The sequence below is a fragment of the Prosopis cineraria genome, unplaced genomic scaffold (assembly GCF_029017545.1).
Source record: "Prosopis cineraria cultivar Desert tree isolate PC_DT_omini unplaced genomic scaffold, ASM2901754v1 PC7, whole genome shotgun sequence".
NCBI lineage: Eukaryota > Viridiplantae > Streptophyta > Magnoliopsida > Fabales > Fabaceae > Prosopis > Prosopis cineraria.
The window spans coordinates 35,045,821-35,061,063 of NW_026555338.1; the positions used below are offsets into that span (position 1 = coordinate 35,045,821).

Here is a 15,243-nt window from a genome sequence, read left to right on the forward strand (position 1 = left end):
AAAATGATTACAAATATACGCTATAATTTCACGTTATTATTAGTTGATTGATATTATTCTGCAGAAAAGCACATTCATATACTGGCAAAAGCAATTTATTCGTAACGTGACTCGAAGGGTCCTATCATTCCTCCAAAGATCACAGAGGAATCGAACCATTTCGATAGGAGTTTTATTGCCCAAAAACCTGCCAAGTGACACAAAATATTCAAACTCGAGCAACAGATATCCAAAGATGAAATGAAATCATAGCGCTTCACAAGATCCTAATAAATCATACTAATAATAACGTTTCCGCTTTCCCAAACTATAATTTGAATATCCAGGTCAAGAACTATAATTTGATTTAGTTTTCCAGGAGGAGGATGATCCCGAATGAAAAAGGTTTCAAGCGACGTTTTAGGCTTTTAGTTTTCCCAAGCTGAGCAAATTGATGGGCAGTAACGAAACGAGGCGTCTCTGTTTCTCACTGCATCTATATAATTGACTGCTCCGCTTCATACCCTTGGGAAGCCAAGAAGATGGATTCGCCGTCGTCGTTATCGCGACTGAGAATAGATCAGACGTTGTCACCGCCGCAGTCGGTGGCTGAAGGCGGCGTACCATTGACGAGCTCACCATCCAAGTTTAGTCTATTTTTGAAGAACAAGCAAGTGACTGATACGATGGCTCTAGTGGCAGACTTATGCCGACAATTCTACACAATGGGTTGGGTTTCAGGTACTGGAGGAGCTATGTCTGTCAATTTGCGCCACCTCGGCCTCATCGTCATCACCCCTTCTGGTTCATTACTGGTCCTTCTTTATATATATGCCTCTAACAAGCTTACTCTATTCACTTCATTGCCTGAAAAATATGATTGTATTTAATTACAAAGGGGTTCAAAAGGAGAGAATGACAGCAGAGGACATGTTTGTGGTGTCTTCTGACGGCTCTGATTTGTTAACACCTACTTTTAAGCCATATCCTCACAAGCCTCCAAAGCCTAGTGACTGTGCTCCTCTGTTCATGAAGGTAAACACACCCTCAAACTCTGTTTATTTATTGGTTAGCTTACTCTATGGATTTAATTGCTTTTATGGTCTTTTCATTCTCTAAATGGACAGATTTATGAGATGCGCAATGCTGGTGCTATTATACATAGTCATGCAATAGAGGCTTGTCTTGTATCTGTGATCAAGCCTTTGTCTAGAGATTTTCGAGTAATTATTTTTTCCCTTCATTTACTTGTAGAATTATTGCTATTAGGAGTTAGTTTCTGCATCACTTGATTTTAAATTTGAAAGAGTGAATGAAGGATTTTCCTTCAGTACGGATTTTTCCACTGATTAGCAGATCAGTCATATGGAAATGATAAAAGGAATTGAAGGACATGGGTATTGTGATGAACTTATCATTCCAATAATTGAGAATGCCGAACACGAGAGAGCGCTGATAAATTCTATAACTGAAGCGGTATGTCATTTCTTCCCCCTCTTTTCTGTTCACAGATTCATGATGTTGTTTTCAATTCTCTATCTTTTTCTTCTTACTCCATTTAGCTCGAAGCATACCCTAGAACAACTGCAGTGCTAGTACGCAATCATGGAGTTTTCATATGGGGAGAGTCATGGATTAAGGCCAAGACGCAGGTCAGCGTGCTTATTTATTGGTTGAGTAAGAAAAATTGTTATGCGTTTTTTTTTTAAAAAAAATTACTTCATATGTATCAGGCTGAGTGTTATCATTATCTATTTGATGCCGCAATCAAGCTTCATCAGTTGGGGCAGAACTGGTCTACGCCAAGGAATGGCCCCATCGAAAGATCATCAATATCATAGATAGTATCAGATGCGAGATTCTGCATTGAGATTTGAGCATATGGGTTTTAAAATGTTGATGCTTTTTAATCTGAAAATCATCGAACCAATTATGTAGATGGTGTTTTTTTTTTTTTCCTTTCCAGTTGTCAACTTTGAGCAATTATCATGTTAAAAAGTAACTAGGCTTGGATTAGCTTCAGCACTGGACGTCAGTTTAAGCTCAGGTAATTGTTTAAGCTTTCTGTTGTAAGTTCCCGATAAGTGGTGTAAATATAGTCTCTGTACTCAACTCAGATAAATAAAGCACTCAGTTTCATTCAATACTCTTTGTCCTACTGGGTAATGGGTCGACAGCTCTGTCTAGAGCGTTTTATGTTGGAATCTTTAAGATTCGAATTGATGATTCACAAGCCGTCCTACTTGTCAGTCTTCCCAATCATGGTTGAATTTAATCTATACTTGTAACTTTGTGTATGCTAGTAAGAAGTGCTTCTGATCAATAACATAATTAAGCAATTAAAGATGGATTGTTTTGAACAGATAGAGGATGAGGGAGAGAAGAACGAATGATATGGAAGGAGGGAAGTGGAAGGGTTGATGCAGGATCACCAAGTTCCCTCACTTTCCCACCACCAGCATCTGAATCAAACCAAATGACGACGAGTTTCTAGGCTTAGACTGACGTTTTTCTCATGCTGCAATATAGAAGTAAACCAACAGACCAAAAAAAAACTTAAATGACTATTTTTTTTTTAATCTTTGTATTAATATCCTGAAATTTCACAAAAGTTGAAGACCAGCGCATAACGTAGTTCTTACATTGCTCTTAGGGCATTTAAAATTTGGCTCTCAGAATTTGTTCTTCCGAAGAACCAGAACCTAAACTTGTTTTCCAAGTCAAGTGATCTCTATTATCTTCACCGCAAGGGTTAGAGGAGGACGAAATTACTTCAATTATGGGACAGAACACAAATACGGTTTACCATTTTTGAGAACGCGTGTATATTGATATTTTGGCCATGCCTGCTGAAACTAGGCTTCTGAAATCTTGCAGATGAGGTGTGTCATCTAATACAATACACCCAACTCGCAAGATATATTGACAGCGGGGCGTAAGGAGGTTAAATGGGCATATAACATCTTGTCATTTTGTTATACTTAGTAATTGTATAATTGTCATTTTAATCATTAATTAAGAATCTTATAATATTTCACTGGCCAATATCATCATCATCATTTATTATTAATTGTATTGTAAAAGGCTTAAACATAATTCTCCCCAAGGCCTGTTGAAACTAAAAAGCGCGTTTACCATGTCACACACACACACACATACGGTTGTGATGGAATCCAGTGCCAGTTTTTGTACCCAGCTAATGTATTTTTGACTTTGTGTCGTGCATTCATGTTTACTTGAACATGGACACATTCATCGTCAATTCAGCCGCAATAAACCTAACTTAGGACCCATTTGTTTAAATTAAAAAATGATTTTAATTAAGCTAAATATTAAAAATTTGTTTTTTAATTGTTTAATTTTTTTTTTAAAACGATCATTTTCAGGAAAAATGTTTTCAACTTATTATAATAAGCAAGCTACTCGGATTATTTTTTTTTAGAATAAATAATTTTTTAATTTTTTTACATCCTTTTTCCTTTAAAGATTTTTTGAACTGAGCTAGGAAATCATTACCCTTATAAATAATTTCAAAATCACCTTTTTTCCCCATTTTGAACAAACAAAGCCTTTGTTTTTACTCTTCAGCCACAAGCCCACAACCTTACATAACTTTTTTTTTTTTGGGATAACAAAAAACAGTAAGACACTTTGCAAAATAACATGAAACTACCATACATTACAAGTCAAACTATTATTATACCTGAGAGGAGACGTGTTGAAAATCTTAAAATCCTTAATAGTGTTGGTTAAAAGATTATTCAACGTATAATTAATGAATTTTCTTTTCCAAAAGTGACGTTAATAAATAGATCATTTAATTTTGTATTTATTTTAAATAAAATATCCTATCAAATAAGGATAAGTATGAAAAAATAGTATTAATTGAAAGACAGTTAACTAATTTATTAAGTAGTGAGATTTTATTAAAAATACTTAATATTTTGAATGGAGTAAGTCATAATTACTGCTCCCATATTAATTTATAAAACACTTTTAGATAAAATTATACATACTAATAAAACTAAATAAATACACTTTACTACCTTATTTTTTTAAAATAAAAATATAAATTTTTAAAAATACTCTTTATTTAATACTCTATTTATAAAAAATATGAAAAATATTAATTTTAAAAAAGATAAAATATGAGAAGGAAAATATTAAAAAAATATTATTAATAAACATATTATTTTTTAAAGTGTCTTATATTTTAAGATGCTTAATTTTTTAAGAGTGTCTTATAAATTAAAATTTTAAAGTACTTTAAAAAAACTTTAAAAATGTTTTTTGGGAAGTCAAAGGTACTGCTCATATTTTAAATTCATTACCGATGCTTTTCTTAACGTTGTTGTCATAATTAACTGTAACCCTATTAGAAAGCTATAATTCGGCATGCATGTTACTCCTCAAGTGACTTTTTTTTTTTTTAATAATATGATGCTTATCATCCAAAATTTATAAAATTAAGATGAAAGACTTTAAATTTTTGTCTTTTTAAGTGTTAGTATTGATTGCTTTATATAACTCTCCTTCATATCAAATTATACTTTACTCTCAGACCTCGACTAATCTCGTTGGATTTTTAAAAAAATTACAGTTTATCATATTTTATTATATATTTAAAGAAGTTATTTATTTTTTACAAAAAATTGTTATCATTATAATTATTGATTTAATTTTTTAAATTCACATTTTGACAATATGATGGGATGTGAGTGAATTTTAAAATATATGCAATTTATATCGAAGTGTAAAATTATTTTCTACAAAAAAATTTAAAAATTTAAATTTTAAACTAATATATAGGATATAATAATAAATTAATTATTACCTCCCCTCCTAAATCAAACAAAGGATCATTAAAAATTCCTTTATCTTCTCTCATCTAACAAAATAAAATAAGATAACATTAAAACCCTTCTCTCCCTCTCTCGAATAAACACACCCTAAGTTGTCTGCTAAATTTTGTCATTAATTGATGTTATAGTGTTGCTTCCTCCTTCATAATTAAAATATTTATTCGGTTAAAATTTTAATATTTTTTAAAATAATTGCCACTTTAGAATCAGGGTACAGCAAAGCATTAATTATTTTTAAAATATTTTATTATTATTAATAAAAACAATAATATATGGGTAAGTGCTTTAAGAAAATAAAACAAATAAAGAGTATTTTTTGTAAGTAAGATTATTCCTGTTAGACATTATTAATTTTTTATAATAATGGCTATTTAATGTTATTTCTTGATCTTCATACGTAATATCAAATGCGATACTCTTGCTTCTATAGCTGTAAGGATCTTGATGATATCTCTGTATAAGTTCTCTTTATGCCTGGAAGTATGTCTTGGTTTGGGTGAATCTCTAAACCTAATTTATCTAAAAAATTTTATAAAATAAATGAGACATACTTTGAAATGATGGGATCAGTATTCATTTTCAATCATATATACTTGACGTGTGACACATATTGCACTCGTAATATTAGTAGATGACATGTTTTGAAATATGTGGTGGGCATACCAATGAGAAAGGGAAAACGACCAGCAGAATATTGATCATTATTTTATGAAAAAAAATTACTATTTAAAGGACGTAGAGAAAAGTAGAAAGAAAATTAGGATAGAGAAAACTAGAAAGAAGAATTTTTGAAAACAATAAATTTCTTTATTACTTTTAAAAGATTTCTCTCCTAGTCCTGTTATTTTTTCCTCCATTCAAATAAATGATAAATGTTTAATGGGGAGAAAAATAGAAAAGGTCAAAAAAAAATAGCCGCCGCTCGATTGTGTGTGGTTTGAGCTCGGGCTTCGTCTCCATTTTCGACAAACTATGTATCATCAATAAATGTGAAAACTGATTTATATATCAATAAAAAAAATAAAAAATTCACATTGTACCTCCTGAGAGCATGATAGATTCGTTGTATAGGGATCCTGTGGGGTTTGCTGACCTACGTCCGATTCTGATGTAAATGCCGTTTCTCTTGGCAATTGGCCGCTGATTACCCAAAAAAAAAAAAAATTAAATTGCATGATGCTCCTCTAATCATTTTTATAAATTATTTCTATCAATTTTATCAATATTAATATAAAAAAATATAAAAAATAAAAGTGTATAAAATTTGAAATACACCTTTATATAATGAATTTAAAAAATAATGTTATGTTAAAAATAATATTTTTTCTTTTTCTCTCTCATAAAGATAATTAAAAATACTTTTTAAATATTATTTAAAAAGATGCACAATAACTTATAAATTGAATCAAATAGACTTTTTAAAGTACTGTTTTGGTCTTATTTATAGGGCAAAGAGAGAAGAATTTTTTTAATCTTATTTTAAACACGTCATCATTTTTTCACAAATTTTTTCTTTTATCGTCCATTGAATGTTGGAGAGATAAAATATTTTATTAAAAAATATATTTAATAGGGACAAAATTAATAATTTATTAAATTTTAAGATAAATTAACAAGTTTTAAAATTTTTTTAGTACTAATAAAACATGTTGAAAGTTATTTATAAATAGAATCAAAAAAATATTTCTTACAAATGAGATCGGAGATGGTAACAAATATTGTATCATATGAATGCAGAGAAGAAAATATCTCCTTTGAACTTTATTGAAATTTTTTATTCAAAAGAACTAGAAAAATGGTAACATGCATCTTTTATATAACAATTTAAATTGATAAAACATAATTATTAATTCTATAATTTTATCTAATTTTACTTTTAATCCCTATAATTTTTTTAATGTTTTTAATCCTTATAAGAATTAAAACTATTGAAAATAATGAAATTATAAGGATTTGAATAACAAATATTACTCAAACTTTTGGAAATTATAGGGATTAAAAGTGAAAACATTAAAAAAACTATAAATATTAAAAATAAAATTTAATAAAATTATAAGAACTGATAATTATATTTTTTTATTTAAAATTTAACTTTCTCATGCATAGGCACGTTTGATTGTTTATTTATGTCGTCTATCCTTGTTCTCATCTCTTTATCATTTTATTATTCTCTTCTCTCTATTATGCTCACTTTGTTTTTTTAAATAAAAATCTTACTTCTCTATTCCTATTTATAAAGTAGATAAATTTTTTATTTTAATTCAATTTATAAGATATTTTAATGATTATTATGTTCACATTTACCCTTTCTCCTATTAAATTTGGGGAATGTTATTAAATGCTAAATATATAATTTTATTTTTAAAATATATATATTTAATAGAGACAAGGCTAAAATTAAACTTGTTAAATTTTTAAATAGACTTAATATAGTTTAAATTTTTTCTTGGTTCTATTAAAAATATTAAAATTAATTTATAAATAGGATCAGAGGGAGTATTTCAATTTAATCCTCCAACTATCAACTCATTTTATTTTATTCAAAATTTTGCTAAACAATTAAACTGGTCCTTATTCTTTGCTCTCTGTCCGTCTTGCTTGATATATACTCTCCTCATTTCAAATTATAAGAAACTTTTAATTAAAATAACACATATCAATAAAATTTATTAAATACATTTTATAACTTTATTTTTTCAAGATAAAAATATAAATTTTCAAAAACATTCTCCATTAATACTCTATTTGTGAAATAGTAATATTGAAAATAGAGAATATAGGAAAAGTATGATATTAAAAAATATTATTAATAAAATAATTTTTATTAAAATGTCTTATATTTTAAAAATGATGGTAATATTAGTTCTTTTATCATTGTCAGAAGATTCTCCCAATCTCAACAAAAACAACGTGCTTGTCTATTATATGTTAAACTAGAATTGATAGAAAATTGAAAATGTTTTTATTTCCCTTTAATATTGCTAATATATTTTATGGAAATAGTTGCATTGATATTTTTTTGAATATGTGGTATTTAATTTAATATAACAATATTACTGGCTCATTCAAATTCTAACATCGATCAGTTGCTGTGCGCAAATAGTGCCCGGGGTAGCTTTAGCACCATGTGCTTTTCATCAACTTGAAATCTTCCTGTTGTAATTTATTTTCTCAATCAATAATATTAATTAATTAAATATCAATACTAATATAAATCAATATTAATTATTGTATGCGTATAATATTAAAATGCCGTGTTTTTTTAAATTTTGTTGTCTGGAAAATTTCTAATTTAAGGAGTAATTAAATGAATGTGATGAAGATCGGGATGAGGATTTGAGGGAAATAAAAAGGTTAAAATAAACTTTTAATTCTTTAATTTTATATAAAATTAACTTTAGCTAAGACAGAAATATGGGTGACGTGGTGTCTGGTGAGACTAATTAAATGTATGGCGGAAAATTTCTAATTTAAGGAGTAATTAAATTTAATGTCCAATACCAGTTGTTGTGGCTAATATGGGATTTCGACGTGGTGGGTCCAATTCCCATGTGTATTTGTGTTGTGCATGCATCTCTCAATTAAAATGGTAATCAACCTAATTTTGTTTCCCAGCCGCGATTGGACATAACTTGGGCAACCAAGAGCGGTAAATGTAAAAATTTTTAAGAGAAAGTTTTTCTTAGAGATAATAATGAGAAGTTTTAAGGAAAAATAATAATAAACTCCTTTAAAATATATAAATAATAATTTAATTTTTAAAATGTCATGATTTCTTTAAAATCCTTAAAAAAATTTTATTATTAATGAATTTATACAAATTATTAAATTATTCTTATTAAAAATAAATGATTCACAAGTTTTGTTTAAATATTTATAACTTTATTTCTTACATTTGCAACAATGTAACAACAAATAAAAAATTTAACATGCAAAGTTGTGATTTACTTTTACATTATTGCGAATTTAGGAAGAAAAATTGTGAATATTTAAACAAAACTTATGGATCATTTATTTTTAATAAAGACAATTTAGTAATACATATAAATTTATTAATGATAGAAAGTCTCTAAAAATTTTAAAAAATTATGATATTTTAAAAAATGAAATTAATATTTATATATTTGAGAGGAATTTTATTCTCATTTTCTCAAAAAAAAAAAAAAATTCATCTCTCATGTCACCATACTGTTTTTTCCAGCGCCGTAGCTCTTTTGACATTTTCCACACCTAATTTAATATTAGGTTATTAGCATATTACTTGACATTTTATTTATTTACTGTTAACATGATGAATAAAATGATACTCTTTTCATTTTAAATTATAAGATACTTTTAAATAAAATTTTATATATCAATAAATTTTAGTAAATATACTTAACAATATTATCTTTTTAAAATAAAAATATAAAATTTTAAAAATAATTTTTTAATATATTGAAAAGAGAAGAGATAAAAATTAATTATAGAAAGAGAAAGGGTAATATTAAAATTAGTGTATTTAACGAAGCCTTAATCTACTTAAAGTTTTTTTATATTTTGTGACAAAAAATTCCTTCAAAAGTGTCTTATAATTTAAGATAGAAGGTGTAGATATTATTAGTTTATTGAAAAATTATACTCTTACCGTTAAAAAATATACTCTCCATTAAAAATGTAAGACACTTTTTAAAAAGTTGAATGTTAAAAAATGTAATGTATTTTTAATCTTTGAGGTGAAATCATTGTTTTTTTTAAAAGTGTCCTTATTATTTATTGTGGGGTGTTTAATAGGAATAAATATAAAAAATAGGGTTAATTTAAAAGTAGATAATTATTTTATTGAAAAGTAAAATTTAGTTAAAAATACTTGACATTTTTAACGGAAGGAGTAACATATTTTTAATTAAATCTCATCTCTCAATAAATTATTTATATGTTTTCAAACTAATAACATCATCTTTCCTTATTTACTCTCATTTAATATGATGTTTTACTTAAAAATAAATATAAAATAATTAATTTATTAAGGACATTTTTTAAAAAAATATTTTTTTGTTGCCAACAAAAAAAACTACATTAATTACACTTTAAAATATTAAAAATATTTTATATTTTTAAATATCAAACCCTTAAACAATACCTTAATTTTTTAACAGTGGAGTGTTTTTTTTTTTTCTCTCTTAAATCTCCCCGCTCCAAGCTGTGGTTCAGCCCTGAGAAAATGAAGGGAGAATATTATTGAGGGCCGACTTTAGACACATGATAGCATGAAAAACCCAAAATAATATAAAAATGCATTAAAGGCTTTAGGCCTTAATTAAAATTATGCTTGGAGGTTAAATTACTTAAATGTCATCGATTTTTCTTAAGAAAAAACAAGTCTACCACTAGCTGGTGAAGGTGTGGAGCTTCGCCATTGGCAAGCTAACTACATATCTTTGTCAATGGCCAGATTGCCGTGAGACGATGGTCAATATTTTTAAGAAAATCAGCAAAAGTTTGACCTCATAGCCCCTTAATTTATCAAAACACACTACTACTACAAAAAAAAAACTTTTTAACGTTGCCTTTTAATATTATGCAAAAAATTGTAATAAAAAAGGTGGTAATATGTTTGTAAATAAGTGAAAACTTTTTAATGTCGATTATTAATACAACCAACATTAAAAAGGTTTTCTATGTCAGTTATCTAAAAAATCAATGTAGAATCTTAAAAATAAAAAAATTAAAAAATCAAAATTTTCACATCAGTTACTTATATGATCGATGTGAAAACTTGTTATCATGTCGGTTTTTGGGTAACGGACGTGGTAACCCATTTAAAAGCTTTGAATTCGAAGCATCCCTCCACATTATTTCTAATGGTCATTTTCAATAAATTTTTTTTGGGTGTTTCAACATTTTCAGGGGTTGATTTCTTCTTCCTTCTTCTTCTATTGTTAGAGCTGTTATGTACTTTGAGTTCCATTTTCTACCTCTGTGAATTTCAAGTAAGTTCACTGTCAATTTTCTAATTTTTCACTGATGACCACTAAACCATCTAATCCATTTAATCATATTATACAAAATAATATACACCCACATATACATATTAAATTTAGGTTTCAAGCCTTTCTATAAATGTCCTTAAATTTGGAAAAGTTGTTCTCAATTTTTTAATACAGTTGTTAAAATTTAAACAACATGATGTCAATGTTAAATTGTCAATTCAAAGACTTATTACACAACAACTTGTTAAGATTTGAACATGTCAATATTGGTCGACCTCTCAATACCCAATCAATTTGTTCAATTTTTGAAAACATGTTCTTTAAATATAGGGGTCGTTCACTCATTGCTATAGTTCATTTCGTGATGGTGGTCAACCAGCTGGTAAAAGTGGCAAGTGACATGCACCCTCCAATTTTTATTATAAGACATTTTCAATCATTTTACATATTTTAAAAAAAGTTAAATTTTTTTTATTAACCAACCCAAACCCAATCTAAATGGAATGCAGGTGCCGCGTATGCATGTATGGGATACACATGAACCAAAAATAAGGAGAAACGAGGGACCCATAGAGATATGTAGAAGTAACCATTCTTGTAAGCTCATGTAGAAGTTGAGAGAGAATCAAGGAGAGTAAGTCATTATATAGCAAAGGAACAGGACAATGATAGGTATGGAATTTGTGAATGTACTCTCCCTTCTGCTGTCTATCTCTCTCTTTCTCTAAACTTTTCTTCCTTATGTATTTCATTCTTACGGCTATCTTCCTTTTACTGGACTCTGTATTGTTGCATAACTGAAATAATATATTATGGTCCCTTTTCTTTCCAATACTGTTATCTTTTGTTGATAGTACGTGACAATATGTGCTTTCGTTGAGAGTAAGACTAAGATGCAATGGTAGCAAACACACGGATGAAGGAGCTCTTAAATGGCTTGAAACATTTGGGTGACGATATGCAGAGCATGTATGAGTTTATGGACTGAGTGGATACTTCTAACAAACATCTGGGTGAAGATATACAAGGTATGCGTGAGATCATAAAACGAATGGAAAAATCCAATTCCGCGCCAATGGAGCAATTATAGACTACCTTAGGAAATTTAGTACTTCATCCTTAACTACAGAAGGATGCTAAAGAAGCTGTTGTGGAAGCTGTAATGAGAACCCTAAATCCCCATTTGGACAAAATGGAGAAGAATATGAAAATGTTGACCCGGATGATTGACAACATTAGCAAAAACAACACAGTGAATCCTTATGGAGGAGGATCATCGTCAAATCTAGGCGGCCAATATATGCAACAGAGATAGGTAAAACTTGACTTTCCTCGCTTTAACAAAACTGACCCACATGGCTGGATTTTTCGTGCAGCCCAATATTTTTCCTTTTATGAGATGACAGATGCTTAATGGGTGATCTTTGCGTCCATTCATATGAAAGATGTGGCAGTACCATGGTTCCAAATGATGCTTAAGTCTAACTTGATCATAACCTAGGAGAGTCTTACTAGTGCAGTGGAGACTCATTTTAGGCCAACGCAGTTCGAACAGCCTTAATCACAATTATTCAAGTTGGTACAGGATGGATCTTTTGAGAGTTACCATCAACAGTTCATGATCTTGGCAAATCGTACGTAGGGAGTGTCCGATGAGGCACTATTGGACTATTTTGTAGAGGGCCTTAAAACAGAGTTGCGAAGAGAAGTTTTAGCACACTTACTAAAAAACTTGCTTCATGCGATCAGTTTGCCAATTATTCAATGATCGATATAATCCAATGGTTACTAATAACTAACTTAAAGGAAATCCCTTGGGGTATAGCAGTGCAAATCCCTTGGTGGTTAAACCACTCTTGACCATTTCGCCTTCTGCTACATCCAGCTCATTGATCTTAAAACCATCCTTAGCTCCACCATTACTTCCAACACTGTCGACTAAATCTCTTACTCTAATCTAAAAAATCATGCCAGCAGAAATGCAGATTAAGCAGGAGAAGGGGATGTGTTATACTTATGATGAGAAGTTCTCGCTTAATCATAAATGCAACAATTGATAGTTTATGTGGCTGCAACATGAAGAAGAAGAAGATACACTGAAACTACAACTGGCTATTGACCAAGATCCATCAAATTTGGATATAGCTACGTATCATCATATTTCACTCCAAGCATACAATGGGGTTGGTGGCAACACAATGATTTGATTCGTCAGCTAGATTTATGGTACAGCAGCATAAGTATTGCTTAATTGTGGTTGTTCTGATAGCTTCATACACCCTCAGATCGTGGAGCACCTTAAGTTGGCCATGGAACCTGTCAAACCCATACGGGTATTGGTTGGAAATGGATAAGTCATGAAAAGTTTAGGCCTAGTATGTGAATTTCCTATCCAAATAGATGGTCATACCATTTTGCTATCTGCCTTCATGTTGAAAATTGTAGGCTCTGATGTAGTAATAGGATTTGCTTAGCTAGCCATATTAGGCCCATATGTGGCAGATTATAGTAGTGCTCGGATAAAGTTCCTTGACCAGGGCCATTTTATCACTCTGGCTAAGCTTAGTAAAGCACCGTGTACTCCAGCCCAATTCTACTATTTCCATTGTATCCGAGATGTTGGTGCTATTGCCTCAGTTTTCTTTCTTCAGATGATGAGCATGACTAATAGTAACTTAAACAGCAAACCAGACGACATCCCGACAGAATTGGCTGACCTTTTACAGAAGTACTAGGTTGTATTTGCATAACCTCATGGCCTTTATCCATCCTGTGAATGTGACCACCAGATTTTATTAAAGTTTGGAACCAGTCCAGTAAAAGTGCGTCCTTATCATTACTCTTTCAACTAAAAAGTAGAGATTAAGAAGATGGTTGATGAGTTACTACGAGATAGGTTCGTCCAGCCAAGCACTAGCCCTTTTTCGACACTTTATCTTTTAGTTAAAAAAAGACGGTTCTTGGCGGTTGTGTGTAGATTATTGAGCATTGAACGAAGTAACCATTAAAGACTCATTTCTAATGCCTACTGTTGATGAACTGTTAGATGAGTTAGGAGGCTCCATGTATTTCTCCAAACTGGACTTACAAGTTGGATATCATTAAGTACGCTTACATTCAAATGACAGGGAGAACATTACATTTTGTACGCATCAGGGTCTCTATGAATGGCTTGTTATGCCATTTGGTTTGACAAATGCCCTTGCTACATTTCAAGCTTTGATGAATTCTATCTTTAAAACTTTCTTACATAAATTTATCTTAATTTTCTTTGATGACATTTTAATTTATAGTGCTACTTGGACTTTACATCTAAAACATGTTGAATTAGTGATGGAGCACTTAGTTGCTCACAGGTTGTTTGCTAAGAGGTCTAAATGCTCATTTGGCCGTCTACAGGTAGAATGTCTAAGTCATGTAGTCTCTGCTAGTGGCATCGCAATGGATACAACAAAAGTGGAGGTTGTGCAACAATGGCTGACGCCATCTAATGTTATGCAACTCTATGGGTTCTTGGGCCTGACAGGTTATTATTGTCGTTTTATCTGGAATTATACTCTAACGGCAAATCCATTAACCAAGTTACTCCAAAAAGAAGCTTCGGCAACCTTTAATAGACTAAAGAAAGCACTTATAGAAGCCCTATTCTGGCCCTTCTAAATTTTACTAACCTATTTGTGGTAGAGATTGACACATCAGGCTGTGCAATTGAAGTAGTGTTGAGCCAGCATAATCACCCTATTGCATATTTTTCAAAGCAGATCTCAACTCGCATACAAGCTCAATCTACCTACATTCATGAATTATATGCCATTTCACAAGTCGTGGCAAGTTTTGTCACTACCTATTCGGGCATGAGTTTACTATACACACGAACTAAGAGAGCCTCAAGCATTTGGACCGTTAAGTTTTACAAACACCAAAACAAGAGAATTATCTTCCCAAATTGTTAAGTTACAGGTTTACCATTGAATATAGGCTTGGTCATACCAATAAGGCTACTGATGCATTATCACAAATTTCTTTTATGGCCCTCCACCAAGTGCAATCAATATTATTTTTAGAAATAGCCTTTGCTGTTTGTAATTCTACTCATCTTCAAAGGTTGATCAGGATCCTACAGCAATTGCAGCGTACTATATGCACGATGGCCTTCTTTACTACCATGATAGAGTTATGGTTCCTTATGAGGACATAGAATTGGTTTAATAAATTCTGTTAGAGTTTCATGCTTTAGTGATCAGAGGACATGCAGTTACATATCGTACGTTTCAACTACTGGCCACTTTAATTTTTGGCTTTCTATGCAATGCAATGTTTAGAATTTTGTCAAATGCTGTGTTACTTGCCAACGTGCGAAGTCTGCTCAGACCCTTCCTACCAGTTTGCTTAGTCCTTTACCTATCCCTACTCAGATATGGGATTATGTT

At 30.3% G+C, this 15,243-nt stretch overlaps 1 protein-coding gene across 1 annotated transcript; it reads left to right on the forward strand.

Annotated features, from left to right (window-relative positions):
• The first annotated feature begins 521 nt into the window (after nt 1–521).
• On the forward strand, nt 522–2,009 carry LOC129316792 (probable bifunctional methylthioribulose-1-phosphate dehydratase/enolase-phosphatase E1). The gene is made up of 6 exons (XM_054961164.1): nt 522–783; nt 878–1,014; nt 1,107–1,202; nt 1,336–1,455; nt 1,542–1,631; nt 1,713–2,009. Exons 1-6 carry the CDS (start codon nt 522–524, stop codon nt 1,818–1,820), a joined length of 813 nt encoding a protein of 270 aa, XP_054817139.1. The 3' UTR covers nt 1,821–2,009.
• Nucleotides 2,010–15,243: the final 13,234 nt, after the last annotated feature.